General features: G+C 36.0%; 1 protein-coding gene across 5 annotated transcripts in view; it reads right to left on the minus strand.

Annotated features, from left to right (window-relative positions):
* Nucleotides 1-16,076, minus strand: part of LOC122085149 (MADS-box protein JOINTLESS) — a 63,902-nt gene extending 47,826 nt beyond the window's left edge. Inside the window, exons 1-6 of one of the 5 annotated variants that reach the window (XM_042653606.1) lie at nucleotides 15,895-16,076; nucleotides 15,333-15,545; nucleotides 5,264-5,342; nucleotides 4,372-4,433; nucleotides 4,124-4,223; nucleotides 3,988-4,029 (exon numbers count right to left, since the gene is read on the minus strand). In XM_042653606.1, the coding sequence (XP_042509540.1) occupies nucleotides 3,988-4,029; nucleotides 4,124-4,223; nucleotides 4,372-4,433; nucleotides 5,264-5,342; nucleotides 15,333-15,514 (465 nt within the window). In that variant the 5' untranslated portion in view covers nucleotides 15,515-15,545; nucleotides 15,895-16,076. Of the gene's footprint in view, nucleotides 1-3,987; nucleotides 4,030-4,123; nucleotides 4,224-4,371; nucleotides 4,434-5,263; nucleotides 5,343-15,332; nucleotides 15,546-15,753 lie in introns of all 5 variants that reach the window. The other 4 variants (XM_042653607.1, XM_042653604.1, XM_042653603.1 and 1 more) reach the window with 4 other exon arrangements.
* Between the last annotated feature and the right edge of the window lie 4,826 nt (nucleotides 16,077-20,902).

The raw sequence follows: 20,902 nt of genomic DNA on the forward strand, positions 1-20,902 counted from the left end.
TTTTCATAGCGAGGTTTACTACTGGTGATAGCGATCTCAAGAGGTACAAGTCTTCTTCTATTTGGCCGAGTCTAAAAAGGGTGTGGAATTTTGTTACCAATATGGAGAGTTGGACAGTAGGAAATGGCAATAATATTAGCTTCTGGAAGGATCGATGGTTCGAAAACTCTTCATTGGCAAAGTCTTCAAATCTGGATCTAGAAGTGCTCACTACAAGGCAACTGAGGGTGGCGGATTTTATTAAGAACAGTGAGTGGTGTTTCCCACCTGTTTCTTCGACATTTTTGTCTGAAACGTTTGAGAGAGCTAAGAGAATCTCCCTAGCAATTTAGAGGACGCTTGCCACTAGAAATTATCTACTTTTGGACCCTTTTCTTTGGCCTCAGCTTGGGAAGACATAAGAAGCAAAAAGCCGCATGTTTCTTAGTTTTCCATTCTCTAGAAATCTTTCCTCCAGCCTCGACAAGCTGTATTTGGATGGCGGTTAGCTCATGGTAGGCTTCCTATGGATGACCAAGTGTGCAAAAAGGGCAAGCGTTTGGATGACCAAGTGTGCAATCAGGGCCAGTTAAGGCAAGTAAGGATTGGGCTGAACCCTAAAGGGTAGGGCCTGAGTTGAAGTTTTGTGGCCCTGAGTCAAGGTCAGGGCGGGTTTGGGTCCAGTTAAGGGGACTAAGGGTTGGGCTAAGGTTTTAAGAAACCCATCCCAACCCGGCCCTGTTGCACCCCTAATATAAGCGTGGTAACTTGAGGATACATAGTAAGTGGATTGGATTCAGAATCTATACGTATTCTAGAATTGATACCACATGTATTATGGAATTGAGACTTACAGGTAAAATAGGAAAGCAACCCGATATAGAGTTCCAATGATATCCGGTAAGAAAATAAATTTTTACATTTCACTTTACCGATGAAATATTATTTAATTTAATATCCCTTCACTTCATCTCTTTTACCAAACGAGACATATATATATATATATATATAAACTTTGGCTTTAGCTCTGTTCAGGCCCAAATTGTCGAAAAGGTTATTTTCTGAAATTCAACTTAACATCTCTTCACAAATGGTCAAATGTAAATTTCACTCTTCAATGGGTCATATTATATTTTTCCTTTAAAGAATACACATGATGAAAAAGGAAAGTTTTGTAATCATGATTGTGTATAACATTTTTATGTAAATATAATTTTCAATACAAAATTTATAGGACAAAGAAAGCTGCCTGGTCGCATGGCCCTTGCGCCCAAACACGAACGAGTGAAATTACCGCCCTATGCCTTTGAAATAAAAGGTCCCATTCATGTCGATGCCCCTGCATGGCACTGTCATTGGCCAATGGCCTTCCCACTCTAGTGTAGGGGCCACATGACCATGAAGCGATCTCTTGGCCAAAAATTTATTTTAAAAATCAATGGAATTTAATTATAAAGTAACTGAAACTAATAATAAAATTTAGTAAGTTTTAAAATTAGTTACACTATCATGTGAGATAATGATTTCAAAAATTTCCACTGAAATATTTATTTGATTTCACTTTCCTTCCCCAGTTTTCCTTGTAACCAAACAAAGCTGCTATGTTTTGACAAAGATCTACATTATTTTTGTATAAAAATATGACCTGGCCCAATATATATATATATATATACACTCTCTCCTAAAGCATGATTATATGAAAATGTTTACAATTTTTTTTTTTATCATTTAATCATAGGACAAGACAGGGTCTTCTAGGACACTTTGCTTGTGTACTAGTAAAAGTAGATGATTCAAAGACTACAACATGCATTGAGAAGATATAAGTGGAGTGGTGCGAGCCTAGATCGTCAAAGGTATTCTCTTTCATGCAAAGCATTGTGTACGAGGATGGAATGAACCGGTGTGGCTACTGCAAAAGAATGGGCACTTCATTAACTTGTGCCCTCACAAGAAGGTAGTAGATGTCCATCAAATAGCCAAAGATCAGGTAGTAAGCATCCCAGGGGCAACCTATGCAGAGGAAGATGGAGTCACCCTAATAGGCTTGGCCAGAGTGAACTCGATGACTCAGTCTGGTCAAATTTCCTCTATCTTGGAAAAGGAGATCAATCTGCATCAATCTAATAGGCATACAAGGGAAGAGAACGTGAATGGTGGAGGTGGTTCTCAATCACGATTCAAAGATAGTAATGTAGATATGCATGAGATCTCCAATTTAGGAGATTCTTTGGAAAGAAGTGTTTTACATGCCCTTAATGATAACAATGCTTTGGTGGAGGAGATTAATGCGGGTAAAAATTCAAATTCTTTTTATCCTAAAAGAGCTAAGGATCCTGCCTTACACAAGATAAAGGATCAAAAGAATTGCACTTAGCAATTTCATTTAAAAAAATTCCCTTGTAATTCGATTGTTTACATGCTATCTTTGGTGGCCTTTTATAGGAAAATGAAATCCTAAAATTTCAACTTCTACCCCTAAGATCCTAAGGCTGAGATTGCACAAGAGAAGAAAATAAAGATGGTAGAGAAACCCCACTATCTTGGGTTGCTACAAAAGTTTGTATTATCCAAGGTCTTAATGCAAGCTCCATAGTCTTTATGCAAGCTTCAAGGTTGAATATTTGATATATATATATATATATATTTGCTAGCTTAGATGCCAAAATTGAATTCACAAGTTGAGGATTCAAAAGAGTTAAGGTGGAAATCTACAAAGGATGTGAAGAGTTTAAACCCTAAGAGCTCCTAAGATATCACAACTGTCGATTCCATTTGAGTTTCTATAGCCGAGATTAAACCTTTACATTGCATAATAAGGACTAAGAAATGTTAATCATAGGTTTCATTGCATTATGGATCAAGCCTAAATGCTAGATCTTGGGGCTGGACTTTCTCATGTGTTGGCCGGTCCTGCATCACTTACCATTCTCAGGCGAAATATAAGCCTCGTTCCATTCAAAGTGAGGATCAACTGAGATCAAATAAGGGAGGGATATTGATGCATGACAATTTTCTATTCCAAGATCTTGATGAGGGAAGTAGGCACGATTTTGTGGATCTTGCTCAACCAGGTGGGTTGACTAATAAGGAGCAAGGATTGAGTGCGACAAGACTTAATTGGGCAGATATTGCTAGTGAAGATGGATCTGGAAGTTTACATCAGATTCTAGTTATGAAACAATGCAGGGAGAGGAGATTTTGGGAGCAAATGATGGCACAAGGGAAGATAGATCTCTCATTGCTAGCCAAAAAAGAAACCCTTGCAGAAATTTATGCCTGTCTAGAGGGGATAAATCAACCTAGACGTGTGGGAAGGAGACAATTGCTTTCGTGGTAGGATCATTTCTATGCGCAGAGAGTGACAGTTGAGGTAGTGGTGGAAGAGGCCCTAATTTTAGGGGAAGTAGTGATATTTAAGGGGAGGAAGGACTTGGTACAATTTGTTACTCCAAGTTCTCTCAGAGGAGGAGCAATTATTTTGAAGCACCCTAAGATTGCTACTATCGATGAGGTAGCAAGGAAAGAGCATGATGGCTTCGAGAAAGCTAAATAAAGAAAAGTCAAGGGAAAGGATAATGGGGAGTAGGCTTGCCGGAAGTTTGGCCATTTTGCCTTTTCGGGAAAGTGACTTATTCAATTTTCACTTCTACATTAGAAATGTGTATGATCCCGAGGTTTAGTGTCTCCTGGGATTGATTTTTTTGTTGGGCATATTCCCCCTGCTAATGGTGGGGTATTGTCTTCTTTATGTTGGTGTATCTAGCTTGATTTACTAGTTTTCTTGTTTCTTTCTTTGTTTTTTTTTTTTTCTTTAATATGAATAGCCTTTTAACGAAAAAATAAAAAGGTTAGGCACTTTGCAAAGCTTTTAAATATTTTGAATTTTATCTTTTATTTTTTCCGCTAAAGATTCCTATTTGTATTAAAGAATTGAAAATGAAATTAAAAAATACATTACAAAACACATCAAAAAAACTGAATTGAAAATGAACTTTGATCCCTAACCTTTCTTTGGAGCGCGCTAATCTCCTCCATAATTCGTTCACCCTGTAACCCATAATGATTTCCATATTAAGACAATGAAATTCAAATTAGAGACAATTATTATATTATAATTTGTAAAAGCAACACATATACCAACCTTTCTTTCTAATACACGCCTCAATCCGGTTTCAAGTGATTTCTCTAGCTGCTGCAATTCCTCTATATTTAACCCTTGCAGCTCTTCTCCTCTCATTCTCCTAAAGCACACATGGAATTTTGACATTACTGAAAATGCATGCATGCATCTCTAAAATCTAAATTATGATAAGCAAAAGAGAGAGAGAGAGAGAACAATTTGCATAAAGTAATCATTTTCTGTCTTATAAATTAATAATAGCTTTATACCTCAGTTGATGGCTCTTCTCCCCCACTTCCTTGCTCAACCTCGTATGGTTGCTGTTCTCTAGCTAAAGTGACACCATGGCATACCAATCAGATATTTATATCAAATATAAGAAAATGATGTATAAATGAGATATATATATATATATATATATATATATATATATATATATATATGCCCTCTCACATATTCTCTCTCCTCTCTCGTCATTAATTCTTGTTGGCTCTGTTGTACACTCCACCTATATATATCTGATGCCAATACACAACGATAAGAAATTTCATCTAAGCCACCATCCTAGTTGGGTGGATATAATGTTGGATCCCTAAGATGCAATAAAAACTTTGAGTAACAAGTATTTTTGTATTTAGATATATATAAGCACATTTTTATGTTTAAACAAATTTAGTAAAAGATTTAGGCTGGAAAAAAAGGAGAAAAGTATATTTGTCCCTTGATGGAATGTGGTTTGGTTCAAACACCATATTTCAAAACATAGCTTCACCACTTGGCGCACTTTGATTCTTACCCTTCCAACCTAAGATTTTCCTGCTCATACAAAACTCAGTATCTCGAATTGATGTTTTTGTTGGAATGCTGAAGAAGGTATACATCATCTTTTCTTCAATTGTCCTTTCTTCATGAGAATCTAGAAAGGGGTTCTTCCAAACTACACAAAGAAATTATCTTTTCTTTTTATAGTATCGAAGAAATTAACCTATAACTCATATCTCCAGCTTATGTTTTGGAACTAGTGTGAAGCTACCGAACACCCATTTTTTTTCGCATAAAACATGCAACTGCCACACCAGCTGATGCATGTCATAGAACTAAAACCAAAGAAATAGCCCATCGAGTATGGTTCAAAAATAAAAAAATTTAAAGTATACTTACCTGCAGCTCAAGGGAAGGTTCATCAAGTTTTTGGAGGTTCTTAGAATGCAGATGATGCCTTTCCAGTATCCCCTTCACACTGGTAAACCGTAAAATGACAGAATTAGTTCTAACAGTCGGAAGATTAAAAAATGTCTAGTAATTCAGGATAAAATTTCAATCCTTATTAAGCAAACTAATTGAACTATGGGCTGATGCCATTAAGTAACGAGTGCATAATAAATAACCGAGCAACAAAGTATGGTGCTCTTTACCTATATTACAAAGGACATGCTAAAATGCTTGTGTTTTATAAACTAGCCGTACCGATAAGTAGATACATTATTGGACACTTCATTATATTTTTCTTGAGAGAGAGAGAGAGAGAGAGAGAGAGGAATATTGATATTAGCGGTCATGGTTCTAGTCTCTCCTCAGAGCAGTACCAATTTCTCTTAGGTTGCCATAACCTTCTTCTCCTCCATCTGTGAAGCAGTTTCAAGCATCTTTATTGTATTGATTTCGCAGTTCATAAAATAGCAGGCCTTCTCTACAATAGTTTTATTATCTAGAAACATCTCTATAAGGTTCCAAGTTTTGTTTTGGAGTCCGTCGAATGAAATATTTCGACAGAAAACAAAAATTTAGTCCAATCTGGACGCTTTTTCCAGCAAGGATCAATGGTGGGTTTTGGGGTCAAGTGGCAAATTATGTCCAGAAACTTGTAAAAACACATATTTTAGGTCTTCTAAACATAGTGGAACCCTTATATTAAAAACAAAACAAAAAAAACAAAAAAAAAACAAAACTCACACCGAAGATGATAGTTTTGACTTCAAACCTAGATTGGTAGTATACATTCTCTAATATGCCTTCCAACTTTGAATCTTGTACAAATCTTTCAATAATGCAATTGTGTTCCTCTACTGCCCAAGTACTTGTTCCAATCTTGTACGGCAGTGTGTTAGGAGCCAAATGGCTAAATTAGCTCCTGAAATTTAGAAATCAATGTGGCCTAGTTGGAAGCTATAGTTCAAGAGAGTCAAGAATACACTCTACCACGTATGTAACCCGATAACACGAATACAAAATATAAAGAAAACACAATAGGGGAAAAGCTAAAATTCTTCTAGACTGTAGTGAAACTCTCTATGGTTTCAAGGAGTATAGCGTGACTCTTCAAGAACGCAAGATGATTACAACTCTTCAAGGATGCAAGGTAACTTTATAAGGTTATGGGGTATAACACCTCAATGTTCCGATTTATAGACTCAGTTGGTTGCTAAAAGCAAATTCAACTCTCCATCATTCTCCATCAAATGAGCATACTTCTCATAATTCTAAAGATAATAAAACCCAAATGTCTCAAGCTCTAATCTATCAATTAAACAACAAAAAATCTAAATCCTATGGGTGAGAATACGTAGAAAAAATAAACTAAAATAAGGTACCTTTACTAAGGTTACTTTCCAAAACCAAATATCCAATGTTGAGATTCTTTCCGAAATAAATAAATAAAAAAAGAGAGAGAGAGAGAGAGAGAGAATTTATGCCACTTTAAAAATTCCAAAATTGTTGAGTCCTACTCCACTCAGCCACTCAGGTGGATCAGATTGATTGGTCTTGTGATTGTGGCTTGCATCAGAAACCCTATTTCAGGTTTTCTAAACACAATGGAGCCTTACCAAAAGAAAAAAAAAAAGAAGCAAAGAATGACACTCAAAATGATAGTTTGACTTCAGACACTATGTTGGTAGTGTACATTATTATACATTCTCTAATATGGCCTATTCTATATGATTACGTTGATAGGACCTACTCTGGCCAAAAAAAAAAAAAAAAGATTAATAGGACTTATTTTATTTTACCAATTACTCATGAGGAATATGCACCCCATTTTATGTCTATAACATTTCCCTATATGCCACATGCTATATATTGTAACATTTTACTCTTAAGGGTCTCAAGCCTCTATCAACAAAAAAAAAAAAAAAAAAAAGCCTTTATCAATAATACAGCCCATTGTGGCCATCATTTACTCTCCATATTATCATTACCAAGGACACAGATTCCTAGACCAATTACTATGCATAATCAAGTCCTAAAATGTTGTTGATTAATTTTAGAGGAAATTACATTCCCCTCCCCTGGACTTATGGCCTAATAGCACTTTCCCCCACATACTTTCATAAATGTCAATTCCCTCCCCTCTAATTTGAAGATTCTTTCAATTATACCATTAGTGACTGAATGTGTTAAAACGGCCTGTAAAAGGACAAATTTATCCTTGTTCCATCTACATATATTTTCTCTCTTTTCCTTATCCTTGGATCTACTCTCTGCTCTCAAACTATCCTCACACATAAAAGAAAGAACGACTTGCTCTCAAACTCTCTAGCTCTCAAGCAAGGCTTCTCCTCCTTCGCAACCTCGCATAGAAAAAAGAACGACCTACTCTCTACTCTCAAACTATCCTCATGGAGTGAACTAAGTTGAATTTGGTGATTTCAATTTAACATCTACAGTTCTTCTACCCAATTCCCACTTTCCATGAAAATGATCTTGCCCGATTTGTGTATGGTGGAATCACTTCCCAAATCAATTCGGAAGTGCGCCAAAGTTTTAAATATTAATAAGAAATTTAAGAGCGGAAACTCCCAAACACAGTCTTCGAGATAGCCCCGGAACCCCAAGTTCTGATTTCAATAAAATTTGATCAAATGCTGATAAACCATTCGGAGAATCGACTAAAGAGTCTTATATATTGCATATATGAAGAAATCATGCTAAACGGTAGAAGAATAGAGGATTTCAAATAGAAAAAGAAAAAACATTGTCGATTCAGGAACGAACATTTTCCCTTGTATATTCTTCTTCCCTTGGTAATGAATTATTTATTCATCCAAAAAAAACCCAAAGGATCTGATCGATGCCTCTGATATGATCTGATCGAATTGTGCTTCGTTTACAACTTACAATGGGTTGTAGTTCGATTGAAATGGGCGAATCAAGATTCTGAGTAAGACCTATGCTGGAAGCCTAGAGTGAAGCAATCCTACCGCAAATCACATTGAATTTCTTTGGAAGAATCGAAGAGTTTGCAACTAAAGGGTTCTAATTCTAATGTAAGAAGAAGATGAAAAACATAGGCGTAAAAGTGATATCATATGGTTCTCTTCGTTGCAGAGATTGAATGCTTGGGGAAACCCAAATAGTAGCTGACATCTCCAAAAAAAAAAAAAAAAGATTTAAAAGAAACCAATGGGGTGGGTTTTAACTTCGGAAGAAGAAAACAAACAGCAACTCTTGAAAGCAAGAGAAGGAAATAGAATTCGAATTTTAGAGAGAAACAATCCCAATTCCCAATTCCAAATTCCAGATTGTAGTCGCAGAGGATCCTTCGCAGCAAAGTCACGATGGTGATATGAGTAGAGAAGAATAGAGATGGTGATATAAGTCGATATCTAGGGTTTAACACAATCCATGATGGCGCTCTGAGCATGTATGAACAGAGATAGTCCACGAGGCAATGTTGGAAGCTATTGCAATGGCGTCACAGCACAGCGGTGTCACGACGGTGATATACTACAGAGGGTTTCCGTGAGATTTCCATGAGTTGAGTTTTAGTTTAGCTTCAAGAGACGAATAATGCCCTAAAGAGGTGATGTCATCACTTAACTAAGTTATCTAATGGAAGGGGTACGCTTAATAGAATCTTTAAACTATAGAGGAGGGAAATGGCATTTATGAAAGTACATCGGGGGAAAGTGCTATTAGGCCATAGTCCAAGGGAGGGGAGTGTAATTTCCTCTTAATTTTATTACAATAAATTACTCAAATCCCAAAAATGAGAAGATGTAAGACAAAATAGAAACAAGGAATGCTTACAAAAATCATCTTGTATTGGATAAAATTGTAGTCAATACAATTTATTTGGGCTTAGCAATTGGGTGGACTAATGAGTTAGCCTCACCTAATGGTTGGTGGAGGGTAGGTTAGGGAAGAAGGCGAAATATGAGATGACACTCAATTGCAGGGAGAGAGGGAATCACTCAAGGGAAATGGTATTTATGAAAGTACATCGGGGGAAAGTGCTATTAGGCCATAGTCCAAGGGAGGGGAGTGTAATTTCCTCTTAATTTTATTACAATAAATTACTCAAATCCCAAAAATGAGAAGATGTAAGACAAAATAGAAACAAGGAATGCTTACAAAAATCATCTTGTATTGGATAAAATTGTAGTCAATACAATTTATTTGGGCTTAGCAATTGGGTGGACTTATGAGTTAGCCTCACCTAATGGTTGGTGGAGGGTAGGTTAGGGAAGAAGGCGAAATATGAAATGACACTCAATTGCAGGGAGAGAGGGAATCACTCAACCAAACAACTCAATTAATTTTTTGAATCTAATCTATATTATCAGTTACAATCCAATATATACATATATATACATATATATACATATATATATATATATACATATATAATAATTTTATATATAAATAAATAACTAAATAAATAAAAACTCCAAACAAGAAATATAAATTAACCCAACTAGGAAACTAAGAGAAACCAATTTACTCAACTAAGGAAAGTACTAATTTTGTACATAGCTATCTCCTAACAGATAAAAATAAATAAAATTCTAAAATATCTTACTAGACTAAAGACCTAAGATTGGACTCAGGTCTCGACCTAGGTTCTTATACGAGTTCAACTCGGTCTAAGGAAGTGTTTCTTAATCAATACCCCTAATATTAAGAAAACTCGACCAAGAGTTTTGTAAAATGAGAGAAATGAAAGCACATGAATGATAAGTATTGGCTTCTTATCTGCAATGTGAAGAAAATCCAAAATATGAAACTTTGGGGTTACATCTATGATTGGAAAATCGTGGGGAAGAATGAACTCAATATGAACATTTTTTATTGTAGCAGAGTATTATTACTTCCCCTATAATCACCATCTCATATTCCTAGATCGATACTTGTTGTCCCACATCTAAGAAGTCTTCCTCTTGTGTTGACCCAGTCAACGATACACTTTCTTTAACTCCAAGCATATTTTGTCAACCAATCCTTAAATAATGAACGCCTGACACATGTAAAAAGACTATAGGGTGCAAAATAACCACCAACTTTTTATACTTCCAACCATTCTCGACCCAATTTTATAATGCATTGAGAAGAATCAAACACTTCACAATAACCACCATCACAATATTGAGAGACCAAAAAATTCAATAAAGACATTATCTGCAAACTTGATAATGATCTGATTGGTTTTTAACGACATATCCACCACAAATCGAGACAAAATTATCATTTAGTCATTCATCAATAAATAACATAGTAATTTTTTTATTGGGTAATAAACTCAAAACTTAAACACAAAGGAATCTATGGCTAGGTTTGTAACTAAGAGCAATCTTAAGGGTAGACCAAACAAAAATAAGATGGGTAATAAGAATTAAAATTAATGATGAAATTGCAACAAGACAAAAATAAAGGGTAAAGTAAACTTAGACCAAAAAGAGGATAAGTTGGGAAAAACAATAAGAGTAATCGAAACGGGGGAAGGATAAACTTGGGAGCTAATGAAAAAAATAGACAAAGTAGGATAAGAATAGAAACAAGAGGTAATTCTAATCATTTAAAAAAAAATAAAAAAAAAATTGAATAACTAATAAGTGGGGGGTAACATGGGGAATAGGGTTCGCAAAAGGAGACTAGTCATGGGAAAGGGAAAAGAAGACCAAATAGAGTCAGCTTCTTCTCTAAAGTATTAGCAGAGAAAATGCAAAGAAAAATCTGGAAATCTCGAATACTAATGGCGGGACTTGAACCTTGATTTGGACTTGGACTAGAACTTCATCAAGGAGACATCAATGCATGGCATTTGATATACCGGAGAGGCATGATTTAAATCACAACCTTTTGAATCTAGGTATGATAATTTATTTTTCTCGATGTCTCTTGTTCTTTCTTTTCTTGTTTTCTTTTCTTTAGCATTGGTGAAACCCTAGACTAGGTTAATCGAGGTCACAAGGAAAGGGAAATGAGGGGCTGTGAGAATTGAAGGGTGTATTGCTATGGGAGTAGGGGATAGGGTGTTTTATTGTGGAGGGCGACTCGATGGGGTTCGGTTTCAGTAGCTCGTGGTCCATTTTTTTATTTTTTTGTTCACTATCAGAACGGAGGGAAGAAAGGAGAGAGCGATTACTGTTGGAGCTGGGAGGTGTTGGGAGATGGAGTGTTGCAGTGAGTTTTTTTTTATTTTTTATTTTTTATCGGAACTCTCAATAGAGGAATAAAAATAGGACTAACGGGAAGGGAACGAAATGGATCCTTCGGCTTTGATACCAAATAGGTGGAAGGCTAGTTAGGGAAGAAGAGGAAATATGAGATGAGACTCAGAGTTGCAAAGAAAGGGAATCACACAAGAAGAAGAGGGGAGAAGAAGGAAGTTCGCACACAGCACACTCATAGCAACACAAGCCTCCACCAAACAACTCAATTCATTCTTTTTTCAATCTAATAAGTATCGTTGATTACTAACCAATATATAAAGAAACTCCAAACTTGTTTTTTGGTAGAATAAAGAAAAATCTCTAAACAAAAAATAGAAATTAACCTAGCTAGGAACTAAGAGAACTAATTTTACTCAACTAAGGAACTACTAATTTCGTTCGTAGCTATCTCCCAACAAATAAAATAAATAAATAAAGTCCTAAAATATCCTACTAGACTACTAGACTAAAGACCTAAAATTGGACCCCAGTCTTGACTTGGGTTCTCGAATGGGTTCAACCCAGTCCAAGGAAATGCTCTTGCATAAATGGTTTAGTGTGTTAATAGGTAAATCTTTGGTTTAACTTGAATTCAGCATAGCAAAGGTGAAGGGTGCGCACATTTGCACACCCTATATAACTGATAATCTCTTAGTTCTGAGTTGCTAAAGTTGCCCCATATTTATAAGAATGTGAAAAATTAGTCTCATTTTAATGGTTATATATGATTCATTGTGCACACTGTAACAACATGTATTATATGAAAACAATAAAATTCTCTTGAGATTGAAGAAACATGTTAGTACACTAACAACATAGAGATGACATTGCAACAGTAAAAGAACAATGGAAATTGAAAAGGAGAAAAAGAAATATATCATAGCAGTACATGGTCGATTCAAGTCATGGGGGTGGTCTTCTTTCTTTTTTTTTTTTTTTTTTTTTTTTTTTTTTTTTTTGCTAACGGATATTCAAGCCTTTGGCCTGACTAGTCCCGCGGGTCCATACTGACCCCATAATCACATGGATCGGGTCATACCAGGATTGAATGAGAACCATCCAACTTTCACTGAAAGTAGCAAAGAGCACTAAACACCCCAGTGTAAGTGGCCCAAGGTGTGCTTAGTGGGAATCGAACTTAGGACGTCCGAATTTACGGGTCATACCAAGTTCGTTATTCACCAACTACACTACTCCCTTGGGTTAAGTCATGAGGGTGGTTACTTTGCGTAAAAATACCAAAAATTAGGACCGACTTCAAACTCATGCCTCCCAAGACCCTGCATAGGCGGGGCAGCATGGGTTACATGGCAAGGGAAAACCCATGAAACAAATGTTCAAGACCGCAAGCTTCCACAACTCATGACTTTCTCTTTTCCCCAAAATAAATTGGGGAATCAATAGATTAGTGGCAAACCTGTGTTAACTTTTACGAGTCAAGGCATTGTTTGGTTTAAGTTTTCCTGAGAAATCCTTAGTACAAAGTAAGTTTACAGTGGAAAAGCCAGAAATTATAAAAAGCAAAGACTCAAAATGGATTAATGAGACAGAAAAGGAATTCTTTTCTTCCTCGGATAGCTACGAAAAGCATTCTATCATGTGGAGCTTTTGCTTCCCATGTTCTCGAACATGTTTGATTACATGACAGAATCTCTCTCTCCAACTGACACAGTTACACAAACGCACACATCCTTTTTTTTTTTTTTATTGTAACTATTTCCTTCGGGTAACGCCCTCCATTCATTTTCCTTTCTCCATCACTGACCAAATATTCATGAAATTACAAGTATTCCCAAAATATACCCCCAAAATAAAAATACATATATACCTTGATTTTTATGGATTGCATACTCTTCTCCTTTACTTTCACAAGCGTAGAAATGTTAGCATCCTGTCTATTTCCTGTATATGTGTTCATCTATGGATTATTGTTGTTGAGGTGAACAGCTGGTGTCTCTCTGGGTACTACCATTGCCGATTCGGCGATTCTACATATTTTATTTCATATTTAAGGAAAATTGCAAAAGAAAAGTATAATTTCTCACATTTTCTACACTCATCTGTGAAATACAAAAAACCAGTGCCCCACGACTCAGGTTCTACTTTCTAGGAGGTCCTGAAACTGTAATGATAGCAAAACAACCGAATGAGAAATGCATTCTAGACTTTTGAGTTTCTTCTTCCTTCAAGCTTCAACTATGGGAAGAAGGGAAATTTCTTTCTAAATGAATTAAATGAGAAGTGTAGCTAGTTAAAATAACAAATATGAGCTTCTTACTATCCCCAAAGACCACTAAAATCTTCTCCACGCTCTTGTTAAAGAGAAAATATTCTATGAAGAGGACATCCAAGTACCCAAAGCACCCCATTACATATTATGTGGTTCTTTATTCAGTGTTAAGCATGGTTTGACACACGTTTTCCGACATTTCTTCCTAGAAGTTCTTCTTAGTCCATGGAATTAAATCTTGGCCGAAACTGATAGAAATCTCGGAGTTATCTCGGTTTTGGTCTTGGCCGAAATGAAACCCACCATGGCCTCGAGACCGAGATTTAGAACCTTGCTTCCAACTTTACCATCTACATCTCAAAATCTCAACATAATAAGCGAAGGGTAGTGTTTGGGGAATAACTCACTTGCTCACATAGCTTAAACTTAATCCCAGACATCTTACTTGGACAGCTGCTTAATACTTGCTCAGCGTTGTCTAAAATGTTATTCTGGCAACTTTCATGTGACTTAGAAGCCCTTTGCAGTCTTGCAGAGAGCATCCCATAGAAAAGGCAACAGTCAATCATCTCCACAAAGTATATAAGGTGGTGGAATGTAGGGTTCACAGTCAAGGAATAAGGTCATCATGGAGGGGACCCCAACTCCTCATCTGTATATGTGTCCCACTGCAACTAAACTTGAACTACCCGGCTTGCATTACTCCAATCTTCGAAAATGTCTCAAAAGACTGGGAAGTACTAGATTTCAGATGAGCAAATCCTAGAAACCCTACTCACCTACTGCAACCTTCATCAACTAATACCACTAATAGACTTCAAACCTTCTTGAAGATGACACTAAAGGTCATATCAAAGTACTTGACAACATCAAAGACTGAAAACCCAGCTATCCCTTGAAGAAATATTACACAGCTAATGATACCACAACCTAATAACTGCAAAACCACTACCTAAAATAAAGGGAAAAAAGAGTATATTCTGAAAATATCATGGAATCCCCTTATTTCATGTGAAAGAGCACAGATTAGAAGTTGAGAAAAAGAAGGGAAAAAAAAAATCCAGCTCTTAGATGCTTCTGACTCACCAGATCATCACTCAGAAGAGCTATGTAGAGAAAGAAAGCTATAACCTTTAGGTTTGTACGATAATGTCTCCGAATAACTCACCCTTTTTTAAGGTACTGCGAGTCTGTGACTACCTAGCCCAAGTCTATTTTGGCTAGAGAGACTTGTTTCGAAGTCTGGAAACGAAGTAGTTGCGATTTATTAGGGAAGAAAAGAGCAAAAAAAGGAAAGAAAAATCTAAGTGGTGGACTTTAGAAATTTCTATATACGAGCCAACATAGAGAGAGTAGATGATGGCGTAGATTTCGGTGCACTGGAGTTCCATACTGAAGATCCTCACCTCAACACTCCTAAAACTCCGATTCAACCTTGATAGAGAAGCTCAAGCTTCTCGTGAACTCAGAAGCTTTACCTAACCTTCAATGGCGGCAAAAAATGAAACACAACACATGCATTCATCTTAGAGAGAGAGAGAGAGAGAGAGAGAGAGAAAGAGAAAGGGACCTTGAGCTGGCGTATTCAAAGAGCCTTCCTGTGGAGGAAAAAATGATGAGAGCGACCTCAGCATCACAGAGAATGGAAAGCTCCTCAGCCTTCTTAAAAAGCCCTCTTCTTCTCTTAGAGAAGGTCACCTGTCTCGCCGTCGCGTTATCGATCTTCTTGATCTGAATTTTCTCTCTCGCCATTCTTTTTTCCTTTCACCAATCACGCTAATCTCTGCACAAAATGAAACAAAATCTCAAACCAAACCATTATGATTCACAAAAGATGAAGAAGAAGAAGAAGAAGAAGAAAAATGTGGAATGAAATCTGTGATGATACGCATAGAAGAAAAAAAATGTTAAAGATGAGTTCAGATAAAAACTAAAGGAGTGCTATTTTTTCCAAATTAAGCGAAGAATCTTGCAGAAATGGGAAACCCTACCTTTGGAAAAGGAAAAGAAAACAAAAAGAAGAAATAAAAAACATTTTCGATCCGAGGGGAACCCTGAAATACCCACCAATACGAGTTCATCGACAGTGTAAACAAAGCAGTGCACAGAGAGATGGAGATTGGCCAGTTTACCTCGTTTACCACTTCACCTGTCTGGTTTTGTTTTGTGTTCTAGTGGCGGTATTTCTGATTACACCAGCAGAAACCCACCCACCTACATACCAATGAACAGGGGACAGAGAACTAAGAAGAGAGATTTTTTTTTTTTGGCTGTGTAGGTGTTTGTGATGTGTGAAAGTGAGAGGAGAACTTACTCAGAAAAGAAAATTCCTTTTATAGTAGAAAAGAAACTCTCTGTCTCTCTTTTTCTTTATCTTCTCAGTTTTTTCACATCTGGTGGACAAAAAAGAATAGCTAAGAAAAGAAAAAAAAAAAATACAAGCCGAAAATCCACGTTAAGAAACGTGGCATTATGGGCGTGTTTTTATACATAAAAAATATGAGTGTGTTTTCTGCAGGGGCAGCGCAGTTTCTATTAATGCCTTTATAGTCACTCTTATATATCATTTCACATGGAGAAGATGGATTATGAGAGAAGCTATTATCTCCACGTAAAATATTATCTTTAAATTTTATTTGGGAAAGGTTACCTAATGTAGAAAAATTATTGGGCCACATAAACAGTGATGCAAGGAATGATATGATTCACATGGGTCCACTGGATTAATAAAAATCCAAGAAAAAGCCAAGAGTAACATAGGTTTTTTTTTTTTAATTGTGACTTTAAAAATGGGGTATAAAATAGACACTAGATCCCACTAAATGGTTCGATTAAAGCTGATTGAACCACGATTGTTACAACTCTTTATTGGTTTGACAGTGATTTTGATTTTTAGAAATTTGAAATAACAAAATGGATTGGTACGAATGACAAGATTGATCAAAAGTGACCGTTTGTATCAAAATTGAAAATTTTCAAAATTATCCAATAATAATTAAAAAAAAAGGTCAATGGGAGCATGCATATAGGCATCTAACCTAAGGGGCGGAGTGATCATTTCATAATGCCCTTTGTTTGGGCATAGGGGAACATTGTCGAGGCAATGCTTTTTTTTCTTATTAAAATTTTTATCTTTTTTTATTGTCAATTATATATGAAAATTAATATTGGATTAATAAGAGATCATTAAAAGAAACTGATAATGTATCGAAATTTACTGAACCAATGGGTATTAGTTTCAAGTTGACCTCTATAGACTGAATTCTTTATCAAATCAAACCAGTATGTGAAATATCAAAGAGCCCAATCAAATTGACTCTTTGACACCCTTACTTAAAAACATATTTTAGCTAATCGTTTCACCTAGTTGGTGGTGTGGCCATTTCCAAATATACAGAAAGGTAAGTCCCTGTGGATTAATCACATGTCAATGTAACATTCATATACATAAGTTGTATTTCAAATTTTTTTTTTTTTTAGGAGTCATAATTTCAGTTTTAATTTTTAACATTTAACCATGATTATGACTTTCTTTTTCTCTATAGATAAAATTTGGATTTATATTTGATTCTATGAATAAATAGGGATGATGGTACCTACTTGTATACCAAATTTGAGAGTCAAAGTGGATCGGGGCAGATTTTAGCTTATCAAGACATCCTCGTTGTAACTAACTACCTAGGAAATAAACATTCAAAAAAAGAAAACAAAAAAACAAAAAAACAATAGGATAGTGTGAAAAGAAGAGTTGAACACCATAATTCTAGTCATTATAAGAAGGGGTCTAATTTGGAATAATATTGTTTTTCTTTTATGGTAAAGATTACTTCTCCCTTTCCAACTCTTAAGACGTTAATATGCATTTAATTAAAGAATAGGACTAGTGCTAACTTTTGGAAGGATCCATGAATATCTGACTTTCTTGTCTTTCACATGCCTCTGTCTTGTGTTAAGGCATCTCTTTCTCGATATAGAACGACCTTATGGTGATTAGTAAATGGAATGTTCCCCCTGTTATATAGAATTTCTATGGAATTGGGTTCCATGGTCATAAGAGTTGTTGGAGTGGCTTGGCTATAGAACTATTTTAATAATCCTATGGTTATTTATTTGGGTTGTAATAATTTCACTTTATTTTTCATCGAAAATAAAATTTCACTTTTCTTTGTGTATACTACTAATTATGTGGTATCCATATATAGAGTGCTTTCAGTCCCATTGCATATTCGATGATTAGACGTAACCCCCAAACTTGAGTAACAAATTTGGTGTTGCCCTGGGTGTTACATTGGAAACAACTGACACACACCTCATGCCCTCTCAACTGTTGGATATGCAATTAGGATGGCGTGCTATAGAGGATATAAGTCCAGTTGTTACTTGCTTCTTAACTGAAAAAGGAAAGTTGAATGGATAATGGGGTGAGATAAGTACAAGATATTCACATGGATTTAGGTATTAATATTGGATTGATCGTATCGTATGAGTATGAGTTGAGACAGGTATCGATACTTGACCGATCTAGAATTGAATATCATATCAATATCAGGGGTAAAGTTGTTAAAAAAGTAATAATTTTGATAAAAAAAAAGTGTAAAAGTGAGCGATTCGACCAATCTAAGATCGATATCATATCAGTATATGGTCTATACCAATACCTAAATTCATACCGTATTAATTACTTTGTATCAAACTTTTTAATTATTATTTTAGAGTTAAAATAGGAATCAATATATGAATCAGGTTCAATTTATTTCGATTCAATTCCCTTTACAAATAAACAAAGGATAAACCCCCAAGAGCAGTTTGTCATTTAGATAATAGTAAACTTTTGAAATCATCACTTAACAGTTTTTTTCTTGATGGAATAAAATTTTTAAAAATTTTCTTATGAAAACGAGGGATGTATAAAATCTTTTTCCAAATTTTAGGGTCATCAGAAGTTAGGAATACTTTTAATCTAAAAAAAAGTTTGTGCGAGCGCGACGGAGCGATTTTTCTCCCATGTTTAAATTAGAAAAATATTATTTATGTTTTTATGTTGAACGTTTGCTTTCCGTACGTAACCATGCAGAGCAATTATAGTTTTATTTGTACCATGACGCGCATCATTCAATTTTCTTGGGGAGTGTAGGAAATGACACGCATCTTGTCGCGCGAGAAATAAAAACATCCAAATTATCTTGATATGATAATTTCTTCAAACGGTCGATAAAATGATAAATCGATTAGTGTAGGGCCCACTATACCAAAAAAAATTAGTGTAGGGCCCATAGAACTCATTTATTTGCAAACGTGGCATCTCAAGTCTACGAACATTCCAACGAATGCGCGGCCCCATAGGAGTAATGACTTTGTTTTGATCAAAACCCTTTTCTACGTATTCTATGAATTATGAATTCCCTCCTTTTCTACCTACTCTATGTTTGTGGAATTAGGGCTAAGTTTGTACGATGCTTAGGTTGCTCTGTTCACTTTAATCTAAATACGGAAGGTAAGTGGGGTCCGCAAGCAGAGCGAGTAGCGAGTGAAATTTATAATTTAAGATAGCCAAACGTTTTGCTTTAGTCGTGGTCCTATGGAGCAGAAAGAATCCCTTGGCCACGGTGATAACTGATAAGACCATAGGATGAGAGGACTCTTGGTCGCATCAATGACCTCTCTTTCCCCATTGATAAAGTTCGAAAATACATTTTCTCTTGGTCATCTCTCGGTACCGACGGTTTAAATCTCAAAAATCGAATGGATATTGGTGTCTCCCGGTGCTAGGGATTTAAATTTTTAGAATCGAATCAGTATTAATCTCAATGAATATCGATTAAGATTAATCCATATCGGCTTGATCACTCACTGTTACCCCATTTTTTCATAAAATAAATGAAGTTTTTGACACTTTACCACTTATCCAATATTGATACTTAATCCAGATTGGCCTGGTTTTGGTATTGGGCCCAGTCGATATCGATACGATCTAACTGATACTAATAGTGCGATAGTTAGAACCTTGAACATTATCGATGGTCATGGATAATGGATACTCATTTCAGCATAGGTCAAGAGAAATTTCTTTTTTTTTTTTACCCCAAATATTATTTGGGACCCGAGATAGTCCCTAGAATTTTATTAAAAAAGAATCTGATAATAAAAAATAAAGGGGGACATAACCTGCCTTACCCCAACCCAAGTCAAGAGGCACTTGTCATTTAAATATTTTGCCAAGATTTCAACAACAAAAAAGAAGGGCTAACATTTTCTACTCCATGGTAGAGGCTATCCCTAGTAGGTGAGAGTCAATTAGTGCCCCATTGGTTCAATCAATAAGGGGCAAATAAGTCATTTCATAAGGGGGGAGAGATAAAGAGCCGCCCCAGGTAGGAAACATTATCCAGCCACTAAGGGATAAATATCTATCCAAATGATTTTTTCTATTTCTGCTTTGCGGCTATATTTATGGGCAAAAAATGTGTAGTAATTTCTATTTAAGGGTTAGAAAAATAATAGAAATGCGTTTGTTAAGCGTTTATTAATTTATGAGTATGAAACTTACATAAATTTATAAAATGTCTTTTAATATCTAAAATTTTGACACAGGCAGTGGTGGTGGTGGTGGTCGTGGCAATGAAGTGGTGGTAGTGGTGTGGTTGTGGTGGTGGAGGTGGTTGAGGGGGTGGCAGTAGTGGTGGTGGTGGTGGTGTTGGAGGTAGCGGGGTTGGCATTGGCGATGGTGATGGAGGAGGAGGTGGTGGTGCGGTGGTGCACTGGTGGTGGTGGTGGTAGCGGTGGTAGGAGTGATGGTGTTGGCGATGAGGTGGTAATTGAAATTGCATTAGAGGTGTTTTGTTTTTAACATGAAATAACTTCTTGAGTATTTTCCATCATTTTTCCTTGTGTTTTGTTTATATTACATCCTCTACCCTAGTGTTTTCAAATATTACACCGACCTCCCCTCTCAGTTGACAGGTTAATTTTAGGTGTTAAAATATGAGTTGGCCCTTTTGTCTTTAACCACAAATATTTTATGATTTTACTTTTGTCTCTATCCTCATGACATTTTACCTCCAACCTTGAAATAGATTTGGGGGTTTGAGGGTTTCACTCACCATCGTCGGCGATAAGGAGCAATTCTAGGCGAAGACGTCG

Source organism: Macadamia integrifolia, chromosome 7, assembly GCF_013358625.1.
Source record: "Macadamia integrifolia cultivar HAES 741 chromosome 7, SCU_Mint_v3, whole genome shotgun sequence".
NCBI lineage: Eukaryota > Viridiplantae > Streptophyta > Magnoliopsida > Proteales > Proteaceae > Macadamia > Macadamia integrifolia.